Source organism: Charadrius vociferus, unplaced genomic scaffold (genome assembly GCF_000708025.1).
Source record: "Charadrius vociferus isolate BGI_N301 unplaced genomic scaffold, ASM70802v2 scaffold31, whole genome shotgun sequence".
NCBI lineage: Eukaryota > Metazoa > Chordata > Aves > Charadriiformes > Charadriidae > Charadrius > Charadrius vociferus.
Genome location: NW_009646966.1, coordinates 4,134,209 through 4,151,282, shown reverse-complemented (window position 1 = coordinate 4,151,282; position 17,074 = coordinate 4,134,209). Strand labels below are relative to the sequence as shown.

At 41.7% G+C, this 17,074-nt stretch overlaps 1 protein-coding gene across 1 annotated transcript in view; it reads right to left on the bottom strand.

Moving 5' to 3' along the window:
- The window catches only part of CALCR (calcitonin receptor), a 66,217-nt gene extending 56,433 nt beyond the window's left edge, over positions 1-9,784 (bottom strand). Inside the window, exons 1-2 of the mRNA XM_009895353.1 lie at positions 9,634-9,784; positions 5,250-5,360 (exon numbers count right to left, since the gene is read on the bottom strand). Coding sequence (XP_009893655.1) covers positions 5,250-5,360; positions 9,634-9,784 — 262 coding nt within the window. The remainder of the gene's footprint in view (positions 1-5,249; positions 5,361-9,633) is intronic.
- Between the last annotated feature and the right edge of the window lie 7,290 nt (positions 9,785-17,074).

The following is a 17,074-nucleotide window of genomic DNA, read 5'->3' as shown; positions in this document are numbered from 1 at the left end:
GATATTTGCATTTTGTGGCAGCAAGAGAAGGGCTCTCCCAGGCCCAGCGCTCCCTGTGCGGCTCAGGCTGCTCCAGCAGGTTCCTGGGGCTCCTTCCCACCGAAGATGCTGCTCCTTGCCCGCTGTGAGCGCAGGCACGTCGCCCTGCCAAGGCTCAGTGCCGGCTGGGAAGGAACTCATGATGGACTGGGCACGCAGGAGAGGAGACCTCGTTTGGGAAGGTGCTTGAATTAGGGGGTGCCTGAGGACGTGGCCTCCCTGCCTGCCAGGAGCCAGGGAGGTGGAAGGAGCTGCAGCTGCTGCTGCGACCCACAAGGTCTCTCTCCCTCTCTGGTTTGTGGAAAGCCAGGATTTTCCTCATCTGCAGTCACTGCTCTCGTCAGCTTGGCAACCCGATCAGCCGAATGCTTTGTGCATTTTGCCAGCTGCGAGAAGGCTGCGCCTGTGTCCCTCAAATTCAGTCCCTTGTGGTCATAGGTGTCACAGCTGGTAAATCCAAAAGGCTCTGCAAGAGCTATTCTCTCCTCTTGCACGGACCATTTATCCTTCTTTCTCCAAAGATATTTTGTAAGAAAGACAAAGCAATTCAGAGACCGCAGTATGGCACACGAAGGGAGCTGCAGAGAGCAGAAAGACCACATCGTCTCTGCCCCTCCACTGCTGTGACCAACACTCCAGAGCCAGGGGACCTCACTCCCGCTAGTCAGTGCTAGAGCAGGAAGGCAAGGCTGTGCTTCCATCTTCCTCAGCCGTGACAGATAACAACATATTAATCACCCTCTGAGGTAATTGCTCATGGATACATACGTATCTGTCTCCAAATTGCGCTTGTAGAAACTTTGCTCTTGGAGCCACAGGAAGAGTTCTGAGTAACTGCTTTACAAAATGAAACCAGAGACAGAAACCCTATGGAGAACTGAGTGGAGTTTTGCTTAATGCAGCCTTGGATCCCAAAGCTGGGCCGGGCTTGCTCTCTGCTGGGGTGGCTACTGCTCTTAACCACTGCGCTTTGCTAAAGAGGAAAGAGAGCAAAAGCAAAAGGAAAAGGCAAGGCTGCCACAGTGCAATTTGCACATTCAGCTCCATTCCTACCTGTGACTGCACCCAATTAATCCTGATCAAAAGCAACGTTCAGGGAGAGTAAGAGCAATACAACACTCCCCTGCCACCAACCCAACACCCTATGGGCAGCACAGGGCTGTGCTCTGCTCCTCCTGCCGCCCCCAGTAAATCTGCTGTGCCAGACGGCCATTGCATCCATAATATCTTTCCCCTTTTTGTATTAGCAAGAATATTACCAGCATGAATTACATACTACATTCCTATCAAATTCAATTCCTAGCAATTTCAGCGTGACCTGGAACCATTTCAAAAGGATTATACCAAAGATTAACCTGGATAAAATATGAATATAAAATACAATTCAAGAGAAGCTGTGCATGTTGCCTGAATGGGGGAGTATAAAACTCAGCCCTGCTCAGAGCTTCACAGTCAGGAGTGGATGAGACAATGAATTCCCTGCTGTCACTGGAGTTAAAGCAGTAGGTCTCAGTGTGTTTTCCAGACAAATTGATTTGGGTTTATGCATTATCACATTGTGTGTGATGGTCATTGTGAGAACGAGATTGCTGCAAGAGTTATTGAAAAGGACAAAGTTGTCACAGCTTGTAGAGAGGGGTTTCTGTCTGTTAGCTCATTTCTTTCCACAACGTAGAGCTTCCTCAGGTGGGGAAAGAAGGGTGGGAAGCCCTAGCTAACTGAACAGACTAGATTATCATAGTGGTCCTTCCTTCTTTCAGAACACAGATTTCTGTCTAGTATGACCTGATGTAAGTTCAGTGAAATAAGTGGGACTACATCTGGTGGTGAGTTGTGAAGTTGTCAGACACAAAATGAAGAGAGCACTGAGTATAGTCACCATCATTTTGCTGTTGGGCTCTTTTTCTCCAGGATATGATTTCACCTTATTTACTTTCTAACATATTCTAACAATTCCTTCCTGGCATCGATGCTGAATGTTGTTGGGGGTTCAGATACAGAGAGCTGGTACATAGCACCCACCGGTGCAGATGTGAGGACGATCCAATCCTGTGCTGCCACATAATGTCTCACTTTTCCAGTTACAAATGACAGAAGTATCAAAGTACAAAAAGAAAGCTGTGTGACAAAATTTTATTCCAGAACTCAAAGCTATAGATGGCCTCAAACAGAAGTAACTTAGCAATCAGTGAGCTGATACACAGTGCTTCTTGTAGATCTCAGCGCAGCCCAAAGCAGCACAGCGTGAAATACTTGTTTCCAAAGTCAATGGGGTTACTTCATGCCTGAAATACATGCTGAGGTGGTTTGATATCATGGAGACTTAATGGGAAGCAAATCTGACAAGACACTGCAGTTTTCATCTTGTAAAATCATTGTTCTTTAGGATGAATTTTCTGTTTCTCAGCAGAAAATCTAGCTGTATTTTGTTTAACAGGCATAAGTTACCAAAGGAAATAATGACTTGTGACACAAAACCTGACAGACTTCTCAGGACAGCTGAACCTGTGCTTTTGGCCACCTCCAAGTGGCAGCCACTTCCATTAGCAGTTGAAAGACTTCTCGTCACCCCCTCAATTTCTTGTCTCCCTCCTACTTTATTAAGTCCTGGTGTGACAATCAGCCATCTGCAAAGCAAGGGCTGGCTACCTGCTGGTTTGATGCCGCAGCTGTAATACATGCTGGGGAACTCAACAGCTACTCTCGGAAAGTGGCTCTGGTTCAACCAGGAGATGCTGAGCTGCCATCGAGCCAAGGAAACAGTGTCAACTGACCAGGATGCAGGCAAAGAGGCTGACAGAGGTGCTGACAAGGAGAAGAGAGATGTGCCAGGTGAAAATACTGAGTCCAGGAGACCACAAGTATTGTTCCTAAACAGGAGAGCAGAAAGAACAGCAGGCAATTAATTACTGGAGGAGGTTTTTTCCCCTATGGCTGTGGACAGAGAACAGGAATACTAAAATATTCCCAAATCTGCAAGTTTTAAAGCGTGGCAGAAAGAGTAACCACAGTAGGCACACACTGTGGGCCAAACTCTGCAGCACACATCTGTACATTAAGGAGCGATTTGCAATCAGCCACATGAGCTACATTAATAAGCATTAATAAGTGGAGTGAGGTGCTTCTCCATGGATGGCTTCAAGTGTTACTTTGAAGAGTGCTGTTGTAGCAGAGCAATTAGTTCAGAACACGTCACTGGAGATGAGCGGGCAAGTAGAAAACTGGGAATAGGTGGCTTGGGACTGATCAGGAGAGTGGCGCTGTCATCACCCCCGTGCACTGAGAGATGAGGACCTCGAGTCATGGGGAGACTTCTGTGATCACAGGCCTGCCCAGCACCCACTTGTGCAGGTATTAGCTGAACAGCACATGGAGTATGCATAAACCAGGACTGTTAGTGCCACAATTTTTTTTTTTTCTATGAAAGGCACAGAAGCAAGGAAAGAAGAAGCCTTATAGTACATTGTCCTCTTCATCAAAGGGGCTGTTGCCACATGGGGAGGATATCATGAACACAATGGGGGCCGAAGCAGAAGGTACAGACCACATCCAAGAGGCACCTCTAACATGCATGTAGGAAAAGGCTTGCGCAGCCTCAGGATCCAGAGCCTCAAGCTCTCTGCTGAACATGGGCTCTTCTGTCTGGGAACTGAAGCAAGTTTGGCCAATTCTTTCAAAATGATCTCCTGGCGTCTTTTGTGCAAATAGCCTAACGGTTGAAGTACTTGTTCACAGAAAGGGAGACCTAGGTCAAAAGCACCCCTCCAGTTGAGAGTCTCATCCTGTTTCCTCCCAGGTGCTCCAACAATTAGCCATGAGCATGGCCCTGCTGCAAGACTCCTCCTTGAAAACTATGACATTGTACAGAAAAGAGGTCAAGATTAAATATGACAGAAAGCAAAAAGAGGTCACAAAAGACAAGACTTTGTGATTCAGTGCCCGTTGTGTGTCTCAGGGATGTAAACTGCTGTAAAGATTTGTGGGGTAGGTCTGAGAGTATTCCCACAAGAGGTGGACAGTCACACTGCCACACGGAGCTCACTTTCCAGGCACACAAATCCTTCAATCCGTCCTGTCCAATGACTACTTCCACAGGAAAGGGGAGATTCCTCCATTGAAATCAGGGTGCAGATTTGAATCCCTGCAGACTGAGGCTGAGACTGGAAGTTTCCCACTTGCTGGGTGAATTCTTTAACTGTGGATAGCTTGATTTATAAAGAACAGAAATATCGATCAATCTGGCTGCTACTGCAAATGGGATTCAGCAAAATGCATACTGGGTCTGATCCAACCTGGAAACTCTCCTGTTTCTAAATAGGCAACAAGCTCAACGAAATCAACAGTTTTAGCTAATGGTGTTGCATAATTAATTCACAGCTATGCGATAGTGTGTTTCCTTACTTTCCAGTTGGGCACACACATTTTGGTTTGAACTTGTTGAAAATTTTTAGATGTATATACCCTCCCCTCCAAATGTTTAGTTTCATAGTTTTAACTGAAATTGGCACACTGTGTGTATGCTGGATTTAGCACTCTGTGGCATCAAGCACTGCCTATAAGCAACATGTCCTGAGTGTCGAACACACAACTGTGGCTTTCTTCAAACAATACTCTTTGTGCAGTTATACTTGTGTCCAATATTTCCTCATATCTATTTAGTGATATTTCTGTCCTCGATTTCTCCTTTCATTTGTCCTTTTAAGCATTCTTGAATTACTTCTCTTAGTCTGCGTGGCTGCTAGTATTTGTTTGAAAAATTCAATGAACAACCAGAACCTGGAGACTGAAAAAACAGTATTTCTGCTCATCTTCTTCCATATGATATTTTCCAATAAAAACTGAACAAAGAACATGCTGATGCGTATTTCACAGACATTAGCGTTTTCTGTTCATTATAAAAACTTTGAACGAGGCATTAAAAATGTTTTGATATCACAACTAAGTAGTTAATATTTTCATAAACTAGGCTACATAAATCCATGGGTTATATTTACAAAAATATAAATACATATAAAATACTTTAAAAATGAAAACATATAAAGTAGGAACCCCAAAAGCTTGACATATTTTAATTTCAGCCAAACTCTCTGAGATTTCGCAATGCTGCAAAGATGCTACTGGAAACATACTCCCACTCAATGGCATGAATATTTCAAAGACTTTCTTTGAAAGATAAGATGATAAAAAAAAAAAGAAAAGAAATACCGTACCAGTTGGATCAAAGTCTGGAAAATAATCCGGACAATTCTGAGCAGTGATTCTTCCAGCAGGCGTGTCATCCCAGCACAACCAGCCATCCCATGTCCGGTTGCAGAACAGACCTGGACATTTAAGAGGAATGCAGTGGTTAATTCACACACAGTCACTCTTGAACCTGCTCTGTTCGAGCCTCCCAATGAATATTGCCGTCTGCAGACAATTTTCTTTCTGCAATAAAATCCCTTGTTATTGCTACAAGTACTTAAAGGGGGCCTACAGGAGAGATGGGGAGGGACTCTTTATCAGGGAGTTTAGCAATAGGATGAGGGGTAATGGTTTTAAACTGGAAGAGGGTAGGTTTAGATTAGATACCAGGAAGAAATTTTTCACTCTGAGGGTGGTGAGGCACTGGCATAGGTTGCCCAGAGAAGTTGTGGGTGCCCCGTCCCTGGAAGTGCTCAAGGCCAGGTTGGATGGGGCTTTGAGCAACCTGGTCTAATGGGAGGTGTCCCTGCCCATGGCAGGGAGGTTGGAACTAGATGATCTTTAAGGCCCCTTCCAACCCAAACCATTCTATGAGTCTACGAGTCTATGAGTGTATGATTCAGGTGCTGTAAGGTACTTGTTTTTGCTGACCTGATGTTAGTGGTGTTATTTTTACTGGAAAGTAATATTTTAAGTTCAATAGAACTTGTATTTTAAGTTCAATAGAACTCAACTTTGGATGTAGGGTCTGATCCTACAAATTCCTCTTCTTGATCTTCCTTCCATCTTTGGCCATAAATATGCACACTAGTGGTAAGGGGAGCCTCAGTTATCCAAAGACCTTATAGATACCCACTTTTCATTTAACCTTCTGCCGTTCAACAGGTCTGAAAATCTTTGAAATGTGAAGGTAGGAAGGGCTTGCAGGGACACCCTAGCTAAGGGCAATGTTTGCAGAGACAGGTCCCTGTTAAGGTTGCTGCATTGCTCAACACTAGAGATCAGTCAGATAACTACAGATCCAGTAAAGCGAGGTGCAAGACCTATTTGCAACAGGCAAACTCTGCCTGCTGATTTTGTCTGGGTAGGCATACCGTGATCGTGTCCTCATCACACCCCTTCTAGGAAGGCAGCACTATCGATGCCGTGTCCCCTACAAGGAGTGTTCCCAGCCCCAGAACCAACGGCCATAGTAGGGAGGCAGAACACAGCTCATTCTTAATTTTTGTTACAGAGATGTTATGTACTATGGTCCACAGAAATTGCATTATAAGACCGCTTGCTGTAATGCGTTTTCCTGACTCGTTGTGGCTTTAGTCCCTATACTTAGTTATTTTCCATTTAAAATCAGTTTGTGTTGGGGAAAAGGTATTTATCACCATGACCATCAGGTTAAAGGGAAATACAGTGAGATGATACACCTTGCCTTTTTTGCTGTGGTCCCAAGAGAGTTTCAGAGTTGCTGTTATGACCATGTGGGTTGATTTTGAAAGAATCATATGGAAGGCGTCTAATAACCATTGAAAGGTAATAAAATATGGGCAGCTAATTGCTTCTGGTGCTTTTGAAATTATCCACAGATAAGCTTTCTTACTGAAGCAAGAAAGCTGTAAAAAGATGACTGAATTGTTCAAATTTGTACCAATAACTGTTTTTAAGTCAAAATAGTTGTGGATTAAAAATTGAAAGCATAAACATTTCCAAATTAATATCTTCCAGAGTAGATGTATAGCAAAAAAGATATTTTAATGAACATTTTGTCTTCATTAGCTAAGATTTTATGCACATATATTTTTCCATTGTCTAGTTAAATGTGCTAATGCTATTTGTTCACTTAATTAACCAACCATCATATCAGCAGTTTGTTATCTTTCCTCCAGGCATTCTCATGTTCTTCTCTAGCTTTGAGATGTATCTGAAAGACTTTTAGGAATCATTTTGTAATATCAAAGAAAAAGAAGAGCAGAAAATGTCTGCAGCTTGACCTTGTATTTGCAAGACACTGCAGAATGGGGTTGGCAGGAATTTCTAGCTTTAAATCATTTGCCTTGCCTGAAAAAAAGTCACTGATATTGATTTATATATTGTGGAATGTGTCTTTCACGGTAAGTAACAGGATATATATGCACACATATATTGATAAATATACACATATACACATATATATAGATATGCACACACACATATATATGTTTTCTAAGTGCTGCAGGAAATAAAACAGTGTAAGTAATAAAACAGAAGAGTTGAACATCGTATTGTTCTATCACCGGCTAAAAATACTACATTTTTGGATGGACAGTGAGTGTAGGAGCGCTGTGCTGTCCCAGAGGGATGGTCAGGTGGCCCCGTGTGCCTGAGCTCTGCATTTTGTTATTGCTTTGGGATTTAAGGTAATCAATTCCACCTTGAAATGGGCAAGATAAGTGTGTGTACACGTTTCGTTACTTCAGCTCTGCTGACACATGGCCACTTGCAATGTTGCCACAGCTCACCTGCGTTCTATCATCTCTCCGGCTCCTGAGCGTGAGATACTATGCAGTTCTCTGCAGTTCATTGCCATCATCTCTGAGACCCAGGATTACGAAGGATTTAAACTACCTTTTTGCCAGTCTACAAATAAGCTACATCAGGGACGGTGGGTATGCCAGGCAAAAATTAGACGCATCTTGGCCGGCTCTGTAAAGTTGTACCAGACACTGGGCTTTCCTGGGAACTCCACAACTGTTTAGGCTGAAAATGTACGCCCATTATATGCCTTCAGCTCATGTGTTCGTCTTTTCCTCTCAAGAGACACCCCTATTGTTGTCCTTTGCATTAAGGGAATTTCCCATTTGATCCCATCCCTCCCTTCCAAATTTGCAGCCAAGAGACTTAGAAATTTGCTCCCTTCCAACCCCTTATGAAGTGTAAATGTTGGAGGGCCGGTGTGGATCCTGTAATTCAGCTGAAAACACAACGACAGTAGTGTTGGCATCATTCCTTAGTCACCCATTACCTTCATTCCAGGTTATAAATAAACAAGTGCATGTTACTATGAACATAGCAGTCCCCAACGGCATCACTTAAATCTAGCTGCCAGTTGAAGGAATGCAGGAACTGCTGTGCTGTGTCCGATGGCTGTGGGTCTGCTACTGCTGTCCTCCTGGGACAATGCTGCCCTTGAGAACACTGCCAGCTTATGCTGGGAAAACACTTCAGCACTCTGCAACCAATCATACGATCAAGGTGCAAAAGAAAGGTGAATCCAGCAGAACTACCAACGGATGCAAAAATTACATATTTATAGAGCCAGAGACTAAAAGAATAATCTGAGGAGACAGTCGGTTTTTCCTTCCTCAAGCCCAGCAACTAAAGGCTTGTTTACATCTGAAACATGATGCTTTCTATCCCATAACCCTGTTTAAATACTTGTGGGTTTTTCCCATTATTGGCCTGAACAAAAACTCATTTGAAGCAATGGGAATCTCAATATTCATTCCAAAACATTTCTGTATCAGGACCCAAGTGCCTGAACATCTAATTATTCTTTGAGTCTTACGGAGTTCAGTAAAAACTATGTGGTAAAGAGGTCTAGGAATGTCTTTGTTCTTGTATTACAAAATATCCCACATTATCTCCACCCCATTTATTAGTTCAGGGTCTTTTAATCATGATTTTAAAATATATTTTCTCTTTAAACTGTGTCCTCAGTATCTCTGTTCTTTACCTGCATAGATCCCCACAATGCCTCCAATACTTTTTCTCTAGACCCCTCAGAACTTCTTCCATATTTTCTGAGAAACAGTGACCAGAACACTCAGTCCCAAACAGAAATGTTTCTTCATTCATTGATGCCATTCTAGCACCACTATTATTTGTCATTTCTCTTTTTATTAATCTTAATATGTGCCTTGTATTCAGTAAAGATGTGTTCTCAGTGCCTTATAAACCTCTTTTTGCTAGTGTTACTGGTAAATATAGAACACCTGGAACACCTGCGTTGATACAGAGAATGATGGCTATCAGTCAATACGTGAATGACAGAAAAACAAAACAGTGAGCGAAGCAAAAAGAATGACATTTATATTTAAGGATCACCGTTCACAACCATGTCTTTGTTTGGGCTTGCTGAAAGGTGCTGGAGAATGCCATTCCCTAAGCAAGAACAAGAGATATTCAAGCAGCAAAGCACTGAGCCAGAAACGAAGATGACGGGGGTATCACCTGCACGGGGAGCAAGGAAGAGCTGTTCATTCCCTGGGCTCATTCCAGGCTTTTTTCTTTTTTTTGCACTTAAGAGGATGCTAAGTAAGTGTGAATTTGACTACTGCACCCCAAGGAAGACTATGGGTTAGTATACAGAAGAAAATGTTTCTTTATAGCCATATAAGCAAGCATGGCAATATACAGAGTTTTTAAAAACTTTTTTACCTTTCTTCTTATATGGAGGAGCTCTGTTCATCCTCTCATAGCATTTGAACTGCGAATCTATTATCTTCTGTCGTATGACTGAATTTTCAGTTACTACAGGCTCTAATGTAGGATCAGTATAATTTACAGTAGAAGAAAGACTTGGAACCATTCTCTGTACAGAAAGGAAAAACTGTTAGTACAAGTGAATAAACCAGGAGGAAAAAATAAAAAAGTGAGGACCGGAAATCTCTATATGCATTCTTCAAAGTTCTTTTATTTGCACATGTGTTTAGCTTTATGATAGGCCTTATACTGCTTGCAAAGTAAATGCTGAATTTTGACTAGTTTACCTCACTATAAAATCAGGATTTCAACCAAGACCTTTTTCTTGGCAAAACAGAGGACCATTAAATACTTGATAAAGTCTTCAAAATCTTTTCGTTTAGCTTAGCAATCTGAAAAAAAAAATTGTAACTTCCTGAAGTTACACCCATCTACTTCTGCTTGCTTCTGCTGATTTCTCTCCAGACTGCTTAGACAAAATACCTCAGTGCTACAGTCTTGAAAGTGATTATTTCATGTTTTATGCCACCTGCTTCGAGCTCCTTCAACTGTTAAGGTCATAGAAACAGAGGACAGAGAGTTTAAACTTCACTACCTGGCCTTAGCTCTTAGTTAAGTACCTAAATTTGAAAGTCTGAATAACAAGGTTCTCTTTGATCAGGCGGCATCTTCTGACTTCTCCCACCCTGAGCTGCCTGCAGGGCAAAGGGAAGGATTATTGCCGCTGGAAGGCAAAAATCTCAGACAGAGAGGTCAGTTATTTTTTTTCCATCCATCCATCCGTCCATCCCTCCCTTTCTCCCTCCCTCCCTCTGTTGCACAGCCCCAGTCTGTAACCCAGGGCGGAAATGAGAGTGTGGAGCTGGAAATGGGAGTGCAGAGTTAATTCTGTTCTGCTTTAATTGTGTATCAGGACACTTCTCTGAATGAAGATGATAGGAAAGGATTAATTCCTCTGCTTCCCCAAGCAAAAGCAATGCTGCTGTGGCACTCTGCTTGTACAACCCTCTATTTTTCCCTATACTAGGCCCTACTAAAGCCATCACAAATGCATACAGAGTCATTTACAGGCTGCTTCAAAACTAAGGACTCTCACAAACACACAAACTTGATGTTTTTACCACCAAATACTATTATGCAGATCTTTAAGCAACCATTTGTAGTCGTTCAAACTGAAAACTTGACAAGTTTGAGAGTTCAAATATCAGTTTACTTCTTAAATTGTAGCTTCCCTTTTTTTTATTGCACATCACAAGCACTCGTATCTCATTAATACATTACTATCTTTTCCATTTGCACAGCTAAAACACCGTGGTAAAATATACAGCAAAAGCACAGTATGTTTGACTCAGCTGAAAAAAAAAGGCATTACTTTATCCTGATACTTCTGTGCCAAACCATCTCAGTTTAATCTTTTTATACTCATACATCCAATTATTTTTTCCCAATTCAGTCTAATCTCTTTTGATACTAACATTTTCATTTTGAACTGTACACAGATACTGTCTGAAGACTGGGGGACAGTGAAGGCAGTTTATCTCATTGCACTGAAATAAGTACTCGAAATAAAATGGGAGGATTAAAAAGGAAGATATTTTCTGGCAGATACAATTTTATATAAATTTTATGTGTATGTATACACACACACATAGAGAAATACTTGGACAGTGAAGCCAACTGGAACATTTCATCCAGCCATCCAAGTGAAAAATTAAGCATCTAGAAAGCCAGAAGAGGAAATACAGAAGCAAAGCCAAACATATTACAGATCCCTCGCTTGAGAGAAGATTAAAGGGAGTAGCTGGAGTCTATGAGGATCATTTAAAAACCAAACTAAATCCGGCAAGAAGTGTGGGAAAGTGCAGGTAAGGTTCTTCAAATACCCTCAGGTCTGTCTTAGCCCTTCGTGTCCATGTATCACCACAGGCTTTGGTACTCCTCTGAAGTGATTCACAGATACTCTGTGCTCCTTTTTTTCTTTCTTTCTTTCTTATTTTGAATAATACCTCAGTTTCAAGCTGTTTGCATTCAAGAGAGGTATAATGGTGTCATCAAAGAAAGCTACGGACGGCTTCTGTGGCATTGCCTCTGTTCCCAATGATCCCTCTGTTTCTCTGGGCCAGTTTGGGAACACGCTGTTTTGAAAGTATAACCATCTGATTATGCTTGGAAAACATCACCAATTTTCCTTCCCCTGAAACAATTTTTTTTTAAATTTTATTTTCGTTGTCTTCTAGGAAGGAGACGATCTGTTCTTCAGACCTGTTTGACCAAACAAGATCAAAATCATTTCACACTGACAGAGACCGGAAAGACTGGTGCTGCTGGCCATAAATACTGTTGCAGTTTCATTTGCTGTATCTGTACAGAATAAAGCACAACACAGATGTGAAACAACTGGCAAATGCCAGCTACACAGATAGAAACTGTAGAAACTGTTCAGTGCTTGGGAACATCTTTCCCCCTATTCTAACGTTTTTTTGGAGCCTCTTTTACACACCATTTTTAAAAGGACTGACCATTCCTGGGAGATTGCACGGTACAGAAACACATAAGCTGAAATCAAAAGTACGATATGCCATTAGAAAAAGAATTCCCTATTTACATCTTTTAACTAGTGAAGATGTAACAGTTTGTAACTAGGGATGATGATTTTGGAGGGTAAGATACAATTCAGAGACTGAAGACACCTTACTCTTAACGGTCAGTTTCATAACTTGCTGTGTGTAAGGGACTAATCCAATTTGTGTAGAAGTCAGCTCATGTTGGGTCAGCTCATGTTCTCAGGTTAATGAGAATACTTTAATATTTGGAGGCAGAGAGTTCCTGTGGTGGTGAATAGGATAAACATCTTGGACTGCGCACAAAATTACTTAAAGCGCTCAACCACGTACCCAGGCGGACCGCCCATTCTCCCGCCTCTGAGCAAGGCAATCACAGCCCAGCTGAAATTGCCAGCAAAATTTCTGTTGCCCACATATGGGCCAGGAATTCACTCAGAAAGATTAAAAATATGGATGAGACTGTGTCCCTAAAGCTCAATGGAAATCACTTCATCAGTGGAAACCACTTAATGGCCTACAGTAAATCTGAAGCAAGTTTGGATAAAGACTGGAATAATAATATTAGATTACAGCTGTCTCTTAAATTAACTTTTTTTTTTTCTTATTACCAAACACAAAGACTCAGATATTCCAAGTTAGTTGCACACAAATCTTTTCAGGCACTTTTGATGTAATTGAATAGGTTGCACAGGAAATCCAATTAAGGGGTTTTACATAGGTGTGCTACTGGTATTGTTCACCTGTGATATGCCCTTTAAATGTGCTCTTCCCTTTGATGGCTATTATTCATTTCTATTTGCCTAGATTTGAAAGGCTGGCCGCGGAAGTTTGAACAATGTTTTCTTCTACCTTAAAATCAGATGACCCTTTCAGCAGACTAATGAAAAATAAAGGTAGTGGCTTGCTGGAGGTTGAGCAGTCACACCTGTTTGCAATGTTGGTGGTTTCTGCCCTGTGTAGGAGAATCACACATCCACCACCACTCTGGGACTCAGAGCCTAAAGCCTGATGTCCCCGAAGTCAGTTCAGTGGGCTGATGATCCAGCCTTAAACTCCTGGCGATCAGTCAAACCTTGGTACAGTTTGTGATGTCGGATAATATTGTTTCATTCTTCTTGTGCTCCTTACCACAGGGGTCAGGAAAGAGCAAATGGGGCAGAAAGAAATCTCCGGGTGACCGTCCTCTTACCAGAGGTAGCAGAAGCCTGGGCATGGCTACATGGGGGCGAAAGCTTAGCGCGTAGCATGCTAATGGGAAAGGCTGGAAATGTCCCACAAGTCTGTGTGTGTGTGTGCTCTCGTGGAATTAATGATTAGAAATCACCTTTGCTACTACGTTTTCATTATTATATCTATGTATTTTAGGAATTCAGTTTTGAAACACGTGTTTTGACCCTAAAAAAAGCGAAGATTAAATAATTTTCACCTGGTTACTACCTATGGTATTGAACAAATTTTGAATGTTCATAGTCCATTACTGCACGTTAAAAACCCTTCCCATCCATCAGTTACTTCAGATGGAAATATAAATGATGTTGATAAAATAAAGGAATGCCTCTTTCATTTATAAATATTCTTTATTAAAGAAAAATAAATAATTCACAACTTAATAATCAGGATGTGTTCATAGCCTGAAAATGATTGGTATGATTTCTTCAGAAGACAACTGTTTAAGTGATGTCCCATGCAGCAGTTTAGCAGCCGTACATATGATGTCACTCCTAAAAGTCCAAGTAAATGACGTCATACATACGACCACCAAGCCACCACGTGACAAATGACTGTCATAAGAAAATGAATTATCATTACAAAGAAAAAAAAAACACAGTCTGCTGGGAATGCTGAAGTTCACTTTATACCTAGAATTAATAAAGGAATCTAGAAAAAGCAATTTGGTTTCGTTATTAAACTATATCAAAATGAACAAATAGTGCCCCGGTTTCTGTAAGACAGACACCTGCTACTAACCTGTGCAAGCCTGTGCCTATTTCTGCGAGAGAGAATCCAGGTAAAGCAAGCATGGGATTCATTCTTTTTTTTTTTTTTTTCACAAATTTTTGGACATGATGAACAACCATCCCCAAATATTTTTCTGCCACCATCAAGGAGCTTGAAGTATACTAACTGTTGACTTCACATGACATTTAGGAAAAGAAGGCATTTGTAGTTGTCTTTGCTTTTGTTTTTTTCCTCTTTCCACTAAACACAGTAATTTTGCAACATTTATTGTTGAGCACAGTCAAAATATTTTTCAAATTCTGGATGCTCTAAGTGTTTGTTATGGATTTCAATAGCTCAAACATTCATGTGGTACATTTCTTTCAAAACTGCTATGTGTAGTAACTTTGTGGGTCACTAAACTCCTGTCCTTCAATACATCACATCCTTGAGCGAGAACTCTGCATGATTTAGACTGGTTGCAGAGCCCCTCTCATACCTCGATTATGTTTGAACTACTTTTCACAGCTGCTAGAGTTAGGACAGAGAAAAAAGCGAGTGTGATGCCTTAGGAAGGTCATTAGTGCATCATACTCAGTAAATATAACAATAATTTCGTATCCATCACAAATGTGCTAGGAAACAGCAGACAATTTCTTTGGGGAAATACCTTGACATGACATGCTTTACTTAACCACTGAATGTTTAATTTTTCCCATACTCAATTGCTGTTGAAGCAGGACGAAACTGATCTCACAGTGAGCTCCAGTATGACTGACTTTGCAGATTTTCACAGCTGTTTAAGTAGGCTCGAGATTATCAGCCACAGCAGATGAAGACAAGGCACTTGTAATGAAAAGCAACTCATGAATCTTACAGTTCTTTTCCATTGCTGCAGGACTTGTGAGGAAGCTTTACTCCCAGAGTAGCATGATGCAAACTGAGGGCTTAAAGGAAGACTGCAGAATACTTCACGGATTTTTGCTTGCAGCTCTGATTATCATCTTGCAAGAGGCCTCTTTAGGGCAATCAGCTGCATAGCAACATTCTTATTTTTTTAAAAAAGCAAAGAGGGAGACAAAAAGTCCCGATCACCCCTGAAACTGGGATGAACAGAGCAGAATACAGCATTCCTCTCCCTCTTTGGAAACTGTGAGCAGCTTGCGTCTCAAATTGTCACACTAATTATTGCCACCGTAAATCAGCAGCAGCTTGTTTTCCTGAGTTTCCCTTGTGTGAGAAGAGGTCCAGAACTTGCAAGTCCACTTCCTTACAGCTTGAAGCAACCCATAATTACAAAGGGAAATGTGCACTTCAGAACAACAGCTTTCAAAGGCATGGTTTCAGGTGATGAAACTGTCTCCATTGATGTGAGAGGAGAGGGCAAGGAGATCATGAGCACCTGTGTCACCCACAAGCACACAGAGTCAATAGTTTGATGCAAGTGGCAGATGCAGCTCCACTGACCAGCTGGACCATCCGAGGGGTACATTCCAAGTGGCTGGGGAAGCCCCTGGGCTCCCGGCAGTGCCAGACAGCAAGCATGATGCAGCGTGCCATGGGAGGCTCCCACAGATCTTCAGCAGCTCTTCTGGCCCACCGAAAGGTGGGACCTGCTCTGAACCAGGTGCTGGAAGGGCCGCTGTCTGAGCAGGAAAAGGCTTGTGTTAATGGTGCCTGCACAGACACAGGTTTTAGAGTCTTGTGGTGAGAGCTGCTGAGCTGGGCAGGTGGCAGGAGCCCACAGGAACACGCGGCCACACCACCTCAGCGGTGTGTATTGCACTCCCAGCTGTGAGGATCAAACGGGTACACCACGAGCAGTGCCCTCATAGTGGTGGCAAATGTTTTACTAATTGGCTTCTGGAGACTTGAACCCACTGCAGCTGTGTTCCAAAACACCGCAGTTTGTGCAGTTACTGAAAATTACATTTAGGCTTTCACATAATTTATTTCCATGTTTTGTGAATGGGAATTATTCACAAGCCTTCCAGAAGCTGACACAATGTACCAAACTGTGTATAGTTTAGTGACTGAGGCTTGATAACAATTTGACAGATTTGGACTTAATGAACTTGCACACTTTGCTTTTTTACTCAAAATGAATTTATTTTAAAATATGATCTTGGTCTAATGGACTTAATTGAATAATAGTGTGGTCTTCAGCTGCAGCATCCGTTTTGTCCTTACTGAGCACTTTGTGGTTGGCTCAGGACAACAAAATTGGAATGCGTGAGAAAAACTACTCCATCAATCCTCATTTACAGGATAAGACCAAACTACCATTTGTAGGCATTAGATGACAATTCTTTCTTGACAAAATTGTGCAGAGAATAGAACTCTCTTTTCTCAAAATCTTGCAAAATTGATCAGTCACACAGGAAAGAGACCCGAGCTTGTTTCTTCCCCTTCATTCGGTGTCCATGCCCCTGCACACACTGTGCTGATGCTCCTTCTTTCTTGTGGAGAAAAATGTACACTGCAGAGACGAACTAATTGCTCCAGCACACGGGAGCTCACACTTGAGGAAACAAATCTCAATCACATTCTGTGGCTCTCAATAATTACCAAAAACTAGAGAGCATCAGGAACAAAGTTAACTAAGAAACAATGAACAGTTACATTTGCTAATGGAATTAACTTTGGATTGTAGAGGACTATCTGGTGATGCTGCAAGTACTGTCATTATAGTGCATCCAAAAGCAAAGGAAGTCATTAAAGAGAAAGAAAACAAGGAGTTAGTTTTATTTCTGAGTTATGTTTTGGAGCAACTGGTGCTTTAGTTTTTGTTTGGCAAAGGTGAGTTATTATGGACCTGTACACAGAAGAGTAAAGTGCTATTTATTCTATGCAAAAAATGACATATGTAAGAGAGATGGATTCTATCAGAAGGT